A 15,679-nucleotide genomic window follows, 5' to 3' on the forward strand; every position below is an offset into this window, starting at 1 on the left:
TTAGCAAGCTTGGCAGATTGTATACATTATTTGGGCAGGACCTTGTAGGAAGTAGTTACTAGGCAACCTGGTACCAGAGGGCTTTCCCAGGTGGCACTAGTGATAAAGAACCTGCCTGCCAATGCAGGAGGCATAAGAGACTCGGGTTTGATCCCTGGGTCAGGAAGATCCCCTGGAGAAGGGCATAGCAACCCACTCCAGTATCCCACCCTGGAGAATCCCATGGACAGAAGAGCCCAGTGGGCTAAAGTCCATGAGATTGCAGAGAGTCAAACATGACTGAAGCGACTTAGCATGCACACAACCTGGTACCAGAGTTTATCAAAAATCATGTACTGATTATCACCTTTATATGTTTCACAGGGTGCTAATCACATCGCTAGGAAGCAATAGTATGCTTCTATGAAGATGTAGTCAGGGTGTGAGCCGCCTCATTGAGTGTAAAGTGGGCTTATCTCAGCATTATACCAAGGTAGTTGTTCTGACTCGGCTTTCTAGCTGAGAGCAATCAAAACCACAGAATTAGACTTGGGAGTTAAAATCCTTTTACTTTTTCACACTAAGTCCCTCAAATAATTAATGCTTTTCCTTTTATCATGAACAAATATGAGAACATAATCTTTTGTATTTTTTTAATTCAGAATTGATCCCTTTAGAATTGATATCATTTATATGTGTAGTTACACTGGGGAAGCATAATTATACCAAATAATGTCTTAAAGTGTTGGCCAGTGTTTCCTGGATGTGTTTTAAAGGGTCATTATTGTGGTTTTACATAATTATGTTTAGCTGAATACACAGCTGTGTCTTTTTCTTGTTAGAGAAAGGACTGACAATGTCTGGTAGGTCTGTCAGTTACAAACTGAAAAGCAGATAGATGAATATCATATCAAGATTATTTGATACATGTAGGATTATTTCAGAGAATATGTATAGAATTAATATTTTATCCAGGGAGAAGAAGTAATACAAAAAACCTAAATTTTTTACTTACTTATTCTATGTCAGGGTCTTTTTTTATCTTATTTATTCCTCATGAAGATACTATGGGGAAAAAAAAAAAAAGATATTATGAAGTGAGACTTCCCTGGTGGCCCATTGGCTGAGACTCTGTGCTTCAAGGCCGAGGTCCCAGATTCAATCCCTGGTCAGGGAACTAGACCCACATGCCGCAGCTAAGTGTGCATGCCACAGCTAAAAGATCCTGTGTGCCACTGCTAAGACCTGGTGCAGCCAACTAAATAGATAAAGATAAGTACTTTTCTAAAAAGGTACTATGGAGTAAGTACTATTGTTATGGATAAGAAATCTAACTTTTAGGGAAGGACACACAGCTTTAAGTGATGGGGCCAACACTCCCATTTAAATGCATGTGTCTCTGATACCAGAGCTCCTTACCATAGGAGGGTTCTATGTTGCCCTCCAACATGGGAATTTAAACAAACAAATAAGCAAAAACAACAAAACTAGCATTGTTTTCAGACAAGGCTTTAGTGGGGAGAACAGGGACTACCTGTGGAAAAGTAGTGTGGTCTTTTGGGGCTGCTTATCACTTACTTTGCATCACGGAACTTTTAGTGTGAAATGGAGGCCACCGTTGCTTGGATATGCACACTGTGCTCTGCGGTTGTCAAGGCTGTTGGAAGCAGTAGCGGATGAACCATGCATTCTACCGATCAGTTATGTTCTTTGGTTGTCGCAAGAGCTGCAAGGAGTACTTTCATCTATATTATTCACTCTTCAAATAAGGAAACTATTGACTCATTTCTAATCTCACCTCTTTTGGACAAAGGTTGGGACTCCTTGATAATTACTAGAGCAAAACCAAATAATCCAGTTAATGGATAGGGTCTAGGTGATGTCAGCCTTGGTGATGTCGAGAGTATGACTTTATGGTATTTTTTGACTTGAAGCCAATACTAATATATTATACTTAAATGTTCTTGGTACTATAATATGCCTAGTATTTAAAATATATTATCTCCTTAAATTCACATCAAAAACCCTACAAAGGGGTAAGTATTCTCATTTTTCAGTGAGGTAACTAAAACTGAAAATATTATATAATTTGTTTAAGGTTACAGAATTATTATTTCATTTGATGTCTATCTTGCCTTTAAGCCTGCGCTCTTTATATTATTCAGTGCGGTATCTGTAGCTGTTTCCCTAGTACCAAGTGGCCAGTGCTGCAGAGCTTGGGGAAAGAAGGCAGCCAAAAGAAACTTGGATGTAGGTAGAACCTAATTTGGACCTGACTCTGCAGAGATGACAGTTGTGCTTCCCCTGGGGTGTAACTCAGAAGAGTGGAACATTTCACTCCAAATGTGACTTTGGAACAGACTTCAGTTCAGGGAAAGGCCAATCGCTGTTTGCACAGTGGGGTCAGTCATAAAATGATGCAAACTGAAAGGGACCTTAGAGATCACCTGATCTAACCTTCTCATGTTACAGGAAACTACAACCCCAGTTCAACCATTTGATCTAGGTTACAGTTTTTGAGAGAATCGGTAGAGGAATACAGTCTGCTGCTCCAGGGCTCTCTGCTCTCACTTACACTACACTGTTGCCAGTCATTGGATGCTGGAGAACTCTCTTCTGTGTCTAATATTCTGACTTTCTTTATCACATAGGTACTTCAGTATCTGTAGACAAGATGGAACCAACTCCATTTAATAGACGGCAATGGGCTTCTCTATCGTTGAGGGTTACAGCCAAAGAACTTTCTCTTGTCAACAAGAACAACTCATCAGCCATCGTAGAAATATTCTCCAAGTAAGTGCTGATCCTGGCCCAAAAAGGACCATCTGTCTTGAGCAAACATTACCACCTGTCAGGGAGATCACTGAAGGAAGGACATGGTATCTAATGACTTTCTGGAGCACCTTCTGGATTTTGAGTACCACACAAGACTCTATGATAAAGGAAGATGATAATAATCAGGAGACACATTCTCTGTACTCGAATTTTTGTTCAGTTTGGGAAAGAAAGAGATGTAAACACAGGAGAGAATTATGAAACACATAGTTATTAATCACAAGGTTAGCAAGTCCAAAATGAATGGGAGTAAGAACTAGATATAGGATGAGAGGCAGTATGTGACCACCATGGATAGAAGCTGTCAGGAAGGCTTTCTGGTTGAGGTGAGGGGTTTTTTTTCTTTTGGTTTCGGGGGTTTTTTGAGATAAGTTTTGAGGCAGGTTTTTAGTTGAAGGGAGTGTTGGATGCACTCTATGCCTATGTTGTCTAATAGGGTAGACACTACATATAAGGCTATTTAAATTTAAATTAATTAAAATAAATTTAAATCATATGCATTTAAATTAATTTAAATTAATTAAAATTCAATTATGGTTAAAATTCAGTTCATTAGCTGCACTAGCCGCATTTCAACTATCCAGTGGCTATGTGTAGCTGGTGGCTACCACACTGGATATTGCAGAGACATTTCACCGTTGCATAAGGCTCTGTTGACCAGTGTAAACTCTGTAGGCAGACTGCAGTCCATTGGCTGCCTATTTTAGTAAATGAAGGTTTATTGGAATACAGCCATGTCTTTTTGTGTATTGTCTGTGGCAGCTTTTGTGCCACAACAGCAGATTTAAAGCAGAGACCGTATGGCCCTCAAAGCCTAAAATATTTACTATCTGGCAGTTTAAGGAAAAGTTTGTTGACCCCTGCTCTGCACTATGGGTTTTTTGATATGAGGGCCCCTTTCCTTCATATGTTATATTCCTAGAGTGTAGCCTGACAATTAGAACATATTTACACTCAGCAAATGTTGAGGGAATGGGATAAGTTAGTGAGATGGTAAGCATGTTAACTTCACTCAGCTAGAGATGCCATAGAGCTTAGGGAAGATGGTACGTTTACCTCACTAAGTAGAATTTCTTACTTTAGAGGAGATACATTTAAAAGAAGGAAGATGGGAAAGATTTAAAGAAAGTGATTGTGGGAGCTATATCTAGAGTACAGCTAAATACCAGTAGGAAGTTTCTGTAACCTACCACTGTCGCCTTTTCTTCAATGACAAATCCATCAACCACCTGCTCTGTGGAAAACACTGCCCTTCTGACCTGTTCACCGTGGGTATCGCTTAAGGTGGGGTAGAGACGGAGGGAGAGTGCACAGCCCTTTCCCCTTCTATGTTATGCATTTTATATTGCTGTAAATTTATCTCAAACTTATATTCTTATCAAAAAGAAAAGAAAATCAGTAAAGATATTGCAGAAAAAAGAATCCAGATCTGAAAAACTATTAAGACTTAACTCCTGGCCTCAAGGAATGTAACAGTATAGTTTAGTATAATTTATATTAGTAGAAGTCCTCAAACTTCCTTCATTTCAAGACTCGTGTGAAATACTTGTTAATAATATGGTGTTCCAATTATCTATTGCTGCACAGAAAAAAAAATCTCCAAAATTTAGTGTCTTAAAATAACAATAGCGTTGATTTTGCTGTGAGTCTCCGATTAGGGCAGTGCTTGCCTTTGTTGCCTTCACCATCCTCGGTGTCTCAGAACTGGGGCCATAGTCATCTAAAGGCTTACTCACTCGTAAGTCAGGTGGTGGATGCTGGCAGTCATCTGGGCTCTCAGCTGGGGCCATGATCAGAATAGCCGCACGTGGCTTTTCCATGTGGCTGCTTGGCTTGCTTGTCTGGGTTTCAAGGGCAAGCATCCAGAGAGGGAAGGAAGGAGGGACAAAGAAGGAAGGGAGTCAGAGTAGCGGTTATGTAGTCTTTATGACCCACCCTCAGAATTTATTCAGTATCACTCTTACCACATTCTCTTCATTAGGACTGAATCATTAAGCCTGGCTCATATTCAGAGGGAGGGGAATTTGACTCTACCTTTTGGTGGGAGAAATGTCAGAAATTTGGGGGGACATATTTTAAGCCATCTGGTGTGGCTTCTCAACTCCTCCCTTAAAAATTCTGATTTGATGTATCTGTGATGGGCCCCAAGAATTTGTGTTTTTAACAAGTGTAGTCTAGTGGTTTCTAACTTCAGGGACGTTTAAGAAGCACTGGTAATGGAAGAGATGGACTTGTGAACTTGAACATAAAGCTGAACAAATAAGGGTTATTTGTAGGAGAAGGCAATGGCACCCCACTCCAGTACTCTTGCCTGGCAAATCCCATGGATGGAGGAGCCTGGTGGGCTGCAGTCCATGGGATCGGATCGCTAAGAGTCGGACACGACTGAGCGACTTCACTTTCACTTTTCACTTTCACGCATTGGAGAAGGAAATGGCAACCCACTCCAGTGTTCTTGCCTGGAGAATCCCAGGGGCAGCAGAGCCTGGTGGGCTGCCATCTATGGGGTCGCACAGAGTCGGACACGACTGAAGCGACTTAGCAGCCGCAGTTCAAGTAAAGATTCAAGTAAAGGATCATGAACGCTGAACGTGAATAAAGGAAATAGGAAAGCAAGCAGTCAAGCATGAGGAAATACAGAAGGGAGAAGGGATTGGCACAGTTCAGTTAGGACAGATGATGGAAGGCCTTGAGTACCATGCTGAGTTTGGGATTTAGTTAGATAAGCAGCTGAAACAATGATTAGGCTTCTATTTAGAAAGATGCTCTGGCAACAATGTAAAAGATATATTGGAAAGGTGACAGACTGATAGCATGGAGACACTTCTGAGACTCTCTTGAGAACCCACATGAAAGTTATTGAGGGTGGGGGCGGGAGGAGTGGAAAGGAAGGGGAGGTTTTGAGACAGTGTTGAGATATGATTAATGGGATTTGGAAACTCTGTTCTGCAGAGAAACTTCTCCACATTCTTGCCCTTTTCACCCTCCCCAGCCCCACCTCTCTTTCACTGAACTTGGTTTTCCCTTGACATGCATTCTATCTGAGTCGTGTCTGTTTTTTTTTTGTTTTTTTTTTTTTTGTGCATGCTACCCTGAAATTTTCTGGGACCAGGACTCAGGGGTGCTATCTCTCAGCTACTGTTTCCCATCCATTGTTTATTTTTTTCCTGCCTTGTTCTGAAGTTCTAAACCTGTGCTTTAAGCTTACATCTAACCATAGTATCCTTATCCTCCCCATCATGGCAGTGGTGTGCCAAGCTCCTTGCCTTCATGGGGGACCCTAGCTTCCCACTTCATTTTCTCTTCACTATTTCTCAACATTTTGGATGAGGCAGATCTTCCTTGTACAGGATGCTCATCATCTTGCCTTCCTCCAAATGCTAATAGTTCCCTATGATATGGTGACAGCCCAAAAAAAATGTGGAGGGGAAAACCCCAAGAAGATTCCCGCACACTTCCAAATGTCTGCTGGGGCCAGTGTAGAATCACTGACCCTCAGAAATGACCTGTCTGATAGTATGGACTCATCATTTCTTCATTTCTTATTTATTTACTTATTTATTAATAATGCACCAGGTGGCTTGTGGAATCTTAGTTCCCTGACCAGGGATTGAACCCACGCCACAGCACTGAATGCACTGAGTCCTAACCGCTGGACCACTAGGAAATTCCTGTGGATTCATCATTTCTTAATCTTCCATATGTCTTCCATCTGCTCGTTGTCTCCCATGCCCGTGTATCTAGTCCCAACCTTCTCATCACCCAGAATCTGTCTCTGAAATATGTGTTTAGAAAACCTAGTTTCTAATTAGAGCCTCCTGTCCTACCTATTCTACTTTCTTATTCCCACTGACCTTGCTCTTTGGCCAAACTGGAATACCCAGGCCATGATTGTTGGTCCTTTTCTTGGCTTCACTTCCTTCCCCGCCTAACTCGGTCAGTCACTTTAGTTAAACTTTTACCCTTCCTCAGTTCCCGTCCCAGGGTTTTATTCTGTCGTCATCCATTTCAGACAATTCTCAAGATAGAGAATTTGGGTCCTGTAGTAGCACTGATGAGAGGAAGTTGAAAAAAGTTGCTCATTTTAGGGGCTTCTTAATCTTGCAGAGAGAAAATGCAAAGGAAACTTAGAGGCCACCTTCTCACAGCATAGTAGGGTGACTGTCTTTTCACCACAAACGTTTTAAGGGCAAATGGCAGTTATGCAAAATTGTAAATCCTGAACCCATTAATCAGAATCAGTATGCCAGGTACTATGGTAGATTCTTGATGGAAATTGATATTATTTCTAATCCTAATAAAAAACTATATGAGGAAGGACCTGATCCCTAATTTATGGTTGAGAACACTGAGGTGTAGAGTTAACCTGCCCCCAAGTTAATATTTTGTGTCTGTCTAGTAGTTTTCTTCTGATGCATAGATCCTACTATGGAACTGGTTTTGAAGGATGAATAGAATTTTATTTGGTAGGCTGGGAGGATGGTGGTGACATGGCAGAGGAAGAACAGTCATAGGAAGTAAGGCGCAGAAATGGGAAAGAGCATGGGGTGTTTACAACAGTGAAAACCAGAGAATCAGCCTGGATTTCTTCTCCAGGTTTCATACTTGATAGAGCCATATTGCTGATACTGCTTAAGGCTTTGAGGATTCACTCACAGTAGGTTCCCAAAGTAGATTGCAAGACTTCTTTCCACAAAGCGTACATTAATTTCTACTTCTAACACTACTGACCTCATTTTCTCTTATTTTGAAACAGTCTCTCTTAGAGTATTCTAATTCTTTAATTAGAATTAGTAAATGGAGTTTAGAATTAGTAAATCCTATACAAGTCTAGTTAAGAGACCCTAGGAAACCTTGGGAGGTTTGTGATCAGAGGCTAATTCAAAAATGTTATTTGGAGAAAGCTTCATCTGGCTGCTCTTTATAAGATTAGCTGGGCTTTACTTTCTAAGTGTTAATAACGTTGCACATAATTATGTACGTAAGAGTCATTTTTGTAGCATCATAGCTTATGTCTCATGAGTGCTTTATAACTCCAGATTGATTTCTTTCATTAAGCCTCTGTACTATCTAAAGCATTAAATCTGAATAAGGAGGATGCTCTTGATGAGTCAGTTTGAACAGCCAGCTTTGGTTTCACTCACCAGTGACTTCAGCATGGAAGAATCCTTTGCTTGATTAAAGGTTAACTCTTTTAGTAGAATTTGGTTTCTTGGTTCTCTTTAACTTATTTTTTAATGAATTTATTTTCCTTGTTTGCATCTGGTCTTCGCTGCTGCATGCTTTCCTCTAGCTCATGAGAGGCTCTCTCTAGCTGCAGTGAGCGAGGGCCTTCTCTCTAGCTGCAGTGAGAGAGGGCCTTCTCTCTAGCTGCAGTGAGCGAGGGCTTTCTCTAGCTGCATGAGCGAGCTTTTCTCTACTGATGAGCAGGCTTCTTACTGCTGCAGGTCTAGCTGAGCGGCTTCTCTAGCTGAGTCTCTCTAGCTGCAGTGAGCGAGGGCTTTCTCTCTAGCTGCAGTGAGCGAGGGCCTTCTCTCTCTCTAGCTGCGGTGAGCGAGGGCCTTCTCCCTGGCTGCGGTGAGCGAGGGCTTTCTCTCTAGCTGCGGTGAGCGAGGGCCTTCTTTCTCTCTAGCTGTAGTGAGCGAGGGCTTTCTCTCTAGCTGCAGTGAGCGAGGCCTTCCATTAGAACATGAACCATGTCTCCTGCATTGGAGACACCCCTAGCCATCAGGGGAGCCCATCACTCATATGAAGGGAATCTAGCCCAGTGGTTTTCAAACTATCATAATTGAGTTCTTTAGAGGAATTTCAGAGGTCAGTTCTGGGAAGGCAGGAAGATCTAAAGGACCATGCATGTGACCTTTCACCCCAGAGGTCCTGCTTTGATCCCTTTAATATGTGAGGTTCTAAGTTATCATTTGAAAAGAGGATTCTCCAGCAAAAAGAACTACTGATCTAGCTAACCTTTGTTCCATTCCTCTGACAAATAAGAAACTTGAGATCCAGCATTTATGATGAAAGATCACACCCCAAGATAGTGGCAGAGCTTAACCCAGGACACTTAATCCCCCCACCACCATGCCTCCCCTCCTGTCCCTGCTCCTCCCACTCTTGTTATAACTTTACCCATTCCATAGACCCAAGAAAGAGCAGGTTTATATTTAGTTTTCTGTGACTGTCCTTCCATCATTAAGAAAAACTCTGACCCTCAGATCTCTACTTCTTTGCTTTTCTGTACTATTTTAGTGGTGAAATTGTTCCAGAAGAAAATGCATTGCCTAAAACTTGGGAATTTCCATTTTCCTTTTTTTTTTTTTTTGGCTCAGTGAGACCTTTCCTCTATTTGAGGGCATACAAGCAAAAGAGTCATGGCTCAGGAACTCCGTTCTCTGGCCTTAGAAAAGTTTGAGACAGTTATTACTCCCCAGATAATTTTAGCATCCTCCATCAGCTGCCTGCCTCGCAGCTGAGCATTAATAAGCAGTTGCAAGATTAAATTCTGTATGTGAAGAGGAGACTGGAGGACAAGAAAATCTAGGAAGGGAAGAGGAATAAGCTTTTAATTATAGAAATCTCACAACAAATATTTTTCCCCTCAGGTTTGAATCTTTTAAAATGCCTTTTCCCTCCCCATCAGAGACCTTCACATTTTGTGTCAGAATAATACTAACTGCTCTGAGCATATTTGAAGAAAATCTAAAGCCTGAATCCTAATCTAAGATTGAATTCAGAAGTATTGTACCTCAATATCTCTTAGCATTTAAAGTATCAAAATGTAAAAGTACCAAGGACCTTACTTGAAAGAAAGCAGTGGTGTGGAACCTTTCTCCCTGAGTATCCACTGTTTAGCAAGTACTTCATTACAAATAAAGGGTGGTGATATTTGAATGGGAGTTTCAAAATACAATTCAAGACTGCCATTGGCATATACACCTGTATCTTACAGATGCCTCAGTGCTAAAAGAACAGGACTAAAGGTGAAGACTGTTTTGATCTTTCTTTAAATCTGTGTTTCTATTAAGACAATAAAGGGAAGGGAACCGCTGAGCTTATTTACCCAACTAACCATGGTGTAAATTGTTCTCCTTGCCTTGGAGGACAATTGACCAAGAATCAACCTGTCTGCTGATTGGGCTCTGGCTTTCGTATATTGTATTATATTGCTGTAATATACTGTAGATTATTACCCAAGGAGTGTGGAAACACAAGTTCAAGGCCAACTTTTAGTTCCTTTCTAGCTCTAATCTGCTGTGTTTCTGCATTTCTATATTCAGGGACACTCAGATACATTTCACTTGTCACTTTCCGATACATTAGTACAAGTGGGGAAAAAAAAATACACAGGGTCATTCACCAAAGCACTATTTGTAATGATAGATAACTGTAAACAATCCAAATGTCCATTAAAAGGACTGTGGGTTAATAAATTATAATGGAAGAGGATTGCCAAGGTTACCAAAGACTTCTGTGTTGCTTAGAAAAGTTATCTAAAACATATTGAGGAGATGTTTGTTAGCCTTTATCTTAGATGACCTCTTGCCACTTTCTCACATTTTTTCTCCCCTTAGTTTCTCTGGAAGTCTCTTGGTTTTCCTCCTACCTCTGTTCCTTCTCTGTTCTCTAACAGAGAATGAGAACCTCTTCTTCATATTCTGACTGCTAATTGTTAGTGTCTCCAGGACAGAGTTCTGAGCCTTTTCTTACATTGCACATTCTTCATAGATGATATCACACACTTACACAGCTTTCATACCATCTGTGGATGGACAAGTCCTTAATTTGTATTGTTCATTCAGATCTCTCTTTCCAGCTCTAGAACATGTATCTAATCACTGTTACCACCAAGGGGATGTTTGGTTAGCATGGCTAACACAGAACTCTTCATCCTCCCCATCCCCAGCTTTGCTCCTCCGTCCATTGACTCAGCTGTTGAAAACTTGGGAATCATTCCTGACTTGTTGATTCGACTTCTGAAATATAGCTCAAGTCTATTCACCTTCTTTCCTGTGCTACCTCCCTGGACCCTCCAGCATCATCTGTCACCAGTGCCCCCTCTATCCTGCACCCTGACTCCGGTCCATTCTCCACACAGCATCCAGTGCTCTTTTAAAAACATAGCTTGGGGACCTTCTCAGTTGTTCAGAGGTTGTTAAGACTCTTGCACTCTCCAGCAGGGGGCATGGATTCAATCCCTAGTTGGGGAACTAAGATCCCACATGCTACTCGGCATAGCCAAAAAATAAAATAAAAACATAGCTTGGATTAATGACCATTCATTGTACCATTGACCATTCATTCATCGTACCTAAGATTACATTCAAAATTTTTAGAATAGCCTGCAAAGCCCTTGATGCCTGGCATCATCTCCTGACCTCTGCCTTTCTCAATGTGCTTCAGTAACATTGGAGTTCTTTGTCTATCTTATACATGGGAGACACTGTCTTGCCTTAGGGACTTTGTGTGTGCTCTTTTTCTATGCCTGGAATGTTTTTCTTGCTTTGTTTTGCCTGGCTGACTCCTGATCAAACTGCAGATTTCAGCCTAAAGGTCATTTCCTCAGCAAGGCTTTTCTTCACACACACACACACACACACACACACACACACACACACACACACACTACCCCACCCTACCCCACACCCACCTTCTCAATTGCTTTTCTTCACACACACACACACACACACACACACACACACACACACCACCCCACCCCATCTTAGCCCACACCCGCCTTCTCAATTCAGTTCCTTTGTTAGGTTGTTTAATAATACTCTGTCCTTCTTTGAAAGATTTATCCCTATAGTATGTGTTTAATATTTAAACCATAAGCTGTCTGAGAGCAGGAACTATGCCTTTTTTGGTTATTTCTTTCACTATTTTTTCTCTAGTGCCTAGAACATACTTTTTTTTTTTTTTTTTTTTTGCCGGTGCCACTTGGCTTGCGGAGGTTTGTGGAATCTTAGTTTCCCAGTCAGGGATTGAACCAAGGCCATGGCAGTGAAAGCACCAAGTCCTAACCACTGGGCCACAAGGGTCCCCGGTGGCTCAGATGGTAAAGAATCTGCCTGCAATGCAGGAGATCCAGGTTCAATTCCTGGGTCAGGAAAATCCCCCAGAGATTTGTGGGAATGGCAGCCCACTCCAGTATTCTTGCATGGGGAAAGCCCATGGACAGAGGACCCTGGTGGATTACAGTCCATGGGGTCAAAAAGACTGAGTGGCTAACACTTTCACTATTCCTTGAATGAAAACTCAAGCTGTTCTAAAATGGAGAAAAGTAGATGCAGTATAGTAAATACAATATTATTTGTTAAATATGTTGCAAATACAGTATTATTTTAAATTTTTATATATTTTAGATGTTAATCTCTTATCAGATATATGATTTTCAAATATTTTCTGGCATTTCATGGTTTGCCTAATTGAAAAAACTGTCTTTTCCCCGTTAGATGGTTTTGGCACCCTTGTCAAAACCCTTTGACCATATATGTGAGGTTTTATTTCTGGGCTCTCTATTCCATTCCATTGATCTTATATCACTGTCTTTATGCTGTTACCACACTCAATTTTTAAAAAAATTTTGGTAATATATACATAACGTATAATTTACCATTTTAACCATTTTAAGTATACATTTCAGTGGCATTAAGTCCATTTACACTGTGCAACCATGCTTTTGTTCTTTATATAGCTGTGTTGTATTCCATTGCATGAATACATTATAATTTATTTATTGGTCTGCTGCTAATGGACATTCAGGTTGTTTTCAGTCATTTGCTATTATATTTAGTGCAGTGACAAATAATCTAATGTAAAAGTTATTTTTGCTTATGTGAGTGCACCTATAAGATAAATTCTGGAAACAGAATTGGCAAATTGTAACATTTAGGCTTTTGTAATTTTTGTAAAATTGACAAAATGCCTTCCCTAGAGGTTTTATTTATTTACCCTCAGTGTATTGGCTTTTTTTTTTCCTTTAAAAAAATGTTTTTTCTTAATTAGATAAGAAATGTTCTTAGTGTTGTTTGAATTTTTATTTTGAGGCTGAACATTCTTATTTTTTGAGTCACTTGATATTTTCTGTGAACTCTGTGTTTATGTTTATGCCCATTTTTCTATTAAGTTTCTTTTGTTGACTTCTTACTGATTTGTAAGAGTTCTTTGTATTTTAGGGAAATTACCCTTTTGTCTGTAATATGTTTCAAGTATCTCTCTAGCTTGTTATTTGACTTACAGCAGTTCTAATCCCATTTTTTCCCATAAGCTGTGGTCAGTGAAATCCCAATTTTTTTTTCGAAGTTCTTTCATCCTACCCTTTAAGAAAACTCTGCTCAGTTTCAGAGTATTACTCAGTCTAGTGAATGAGACACTGCTACCTGATTGTTAAACTTTAAGCGGTAGTAAGAACTGGAGGAGACCTTAGAAATCCTCTCACGATCACTTAATTTTGTGGATGAGGCCCAAACAACTTATACAACCCAGGTTACGTAGTAGGAAAGTAATGATGTTAAATCTAGGAGTTTCCTCTGGCTTCCATTTTGGATGAGGTTGTTCTATTTAACACACACACTAAGGAAGTGCTGAGCTTGTGAAGGTATTTATGAGCTGAAAGCTAGTTTCGGTTAGGGAATGGACCCTTTCCCATATTGTTCTTTATCTTCTTGTCTCATCTCCTTTTCCCTGCCCAGATGCCTTGAAAATTCTGAAAGTCTGCCTTAAGGAAGGAACAAGTGACCCATTGACCAAGCCCTTTTCTAGGGTTGGGGTTAGGTTGGTGGGTTCAAGGCCTGCAGGCCCAAGGAATCAAATCAGTAAGTTCTAGGCATGCAGACCTCACATGGTGGGGATTCTTCTAGTGATAGTGCTACCTTCAAGCGTTTGACTCAGAGGCTCTGAGGAAGCCCCATTAAGACCGTTCTGAGTGGTCTGGAGATTTGCTGTGGCCTGGATGTCCCAAGCCTTTTTTGCCTTCAAATGGGGGAAACCTGATCACCCCTGAAAAGCCCTGGGACTTCAGTTGTTCCTCAGGAATCTCCTGAGCAAATAGTAAAGATGATAAAATAAAATGATTGAAAGTAATAATAAAATTAAAGGAATAAAATTATAGAAGCCTGTTCATCGACTCTAAGATGCCATCAACTGTAGGCTGGGCCATTATTTTATGCATCACTAAAGAAAAAATACTGTTAATTAAAAGGAATAATGCTTGCTTAGCATAGAAACTTTTCTCACAAATCACTCTTACACATAAATTTAAAAAAAGGAAAACAATTTTTCTTTCAATGGCAAATCGAAGTGTATTCTCATTAAAGACATTTCAGCAGCATCCCTGGTGGCTCAGACGGTAAAGCGTCTGCCTGCAATGCCGGAGACCCGGGTTTGATCCCTGGGTCAGGAAGATCCCCTGAAGAAGGAAACGGCAATCCACCGTTCCAGCACTCTTGCCTGGAAAATCCCATGGACCGAGGAGCCTGATAGGCTACAGTCCATGGGGTCGCAAAAAGTCGGACATGACTGAGCGACTTCACTTTCACTTTCATAATACCTTCAAATATGTTTAACTGAGCAAAAGCGACAGTACCAATAGCTTAGGCTAAATTTACACATGTACAGGCCGTATGACTACTTCTTGATCATTTGGCTGACAAGAACTGTAAGATTTTAGAGGCGTTAATGAGTGGGGAAAGTGCAACCTAGGATTAATGTAATACTGTATCCTTTGACTAATTCCAAAGCATTTATATACATGGCTTTTTATACATTTTTATACATCATTTATTCTTCCCAGCACTATAGTAGACGTTTTCTAGGTAAGGAAACTGAGGCTTAGAGACGTTGACTTGCCCCAGATCACAGTAAGTAATGAAACTGAGACTTAAAAACCCCAGGCTTTCTGCTGTCTCCATTTTCCCAGCGTTTGTCCTCATTGTCTTGGCACTTTCTCTTAGAGCAGTTGACTGCAACAGTGCAGGAAGTGAGGGCTGCCCCGATTCTCTGCTTTTGAGACAGGTGACTGATGATAATCCTTGGCAGAGATAGGTGTGCAGATGTGGTTTTCTTGAAGTTTGAAAGTGTAAAAATTTAAGTTTAATTTGAGGATATTCTCTTTCCCCCCCGCCCCACCCCTCTTCTCTAAGGTACCAGAAAGCAGCGGAAGAAGCAAACATGGAAAAGAAGAGAAGTGTAAGTATTTGGAAGCTCTGCGACACGTGGAACTTCATGGTCACAGCTCATGTGGCCCAGCCACCTGCGGCCTCTGCGGGACTGTGGGCTCCGCATCAGCTGAGCCAGGCCTTTGTGCCAGCTGGTCTCATTGGTGAACCATTTGCTCAGGAGAACTTGGCTCAGGTGCAGAGAATCTTATTTTTTTCCCTGAGGTGTTCCTTTGAGCCACTTTTTCTTTCCTGAGTTGAGTGAAAGACAGAAGGCCAAGTACTTTGCTTGTGGTTATAAAATGGCTTACTGCTTCTGCTCAAATCGGGAGACAGGGCTTCCTAGGCTGTTGTTTTTTTTCCAAATCAAACAACCAGAAAGTCTCTCTGCATTTAAATGGTAGCAGCTGTGCAGCTGTTGTCATTCCCCTGGGTTCTTTGTTTAAAGCAAACTTCTTGACCCAGTCTAGTTAGCAAATTTCTTAGCAGCAGGATCCACCAAAGGCGAAAACCTCAGAACCAGCTCTCGGCTCTACCCATTTTGTACTTTCCCGCTGGCTAACTTCCAGTTTGGCTGAGTAGTGTATTTCTTTTGAAATCTTACTTGATTTCTTCATATGAGGGGAAAAGCCTCACATATTTGGGCAAGAATTCTTCATTTGTCTGGCATTACAAAAATATCCTCCTGGCAGTTTTCAGCACCTAACCTATTT

General features: G+C 40.9%; 1 protein-coding gene across 5 annotated transcripts in view; it reads left to right on the forward strand.

The window, feature by feature from the left end:
• LIMA1 (LIM domain and actin binding 1) overlaps positions 1–15,679 on the forward strand; it is a 90,445-nt gene that overhangs the window by 29,872 nt on the left and 44,894 nt on the right. For all 5 annotated transcript variants that reach the window (XM_005679971.3, XM_005679972.3, XM_018047801.1 and 2 more), the window contains 2 exons: positions 2,631–2,772; positions 14,952–14,997. In XM_005679971.3, coding sequence (XP_005680028.2) covers positions 2,654–2,772; positions 14,952–14,997 — 165 coding nt within the window. In that variant the 5' untranslated portion in view covers positions 2,631–2,653. The remainder of the gene's footprint in view (positions 1–2,630; positions 2,773–14,951; positions 14,998–15,679) is intronic.

This window comes from Capra hircus, chromosome 5 (assembly GCF_001704415.2).
Source record: "Capra hircus breed San Clemente chromosome 5, ASM170441v1, whole genome shotgun sequence".
Lineage (NCBI taxonomy): Eukaryota > Metazoa > Chordata > Mammalia > Artiodactyla > Bovidae > Capra > Capra hircus.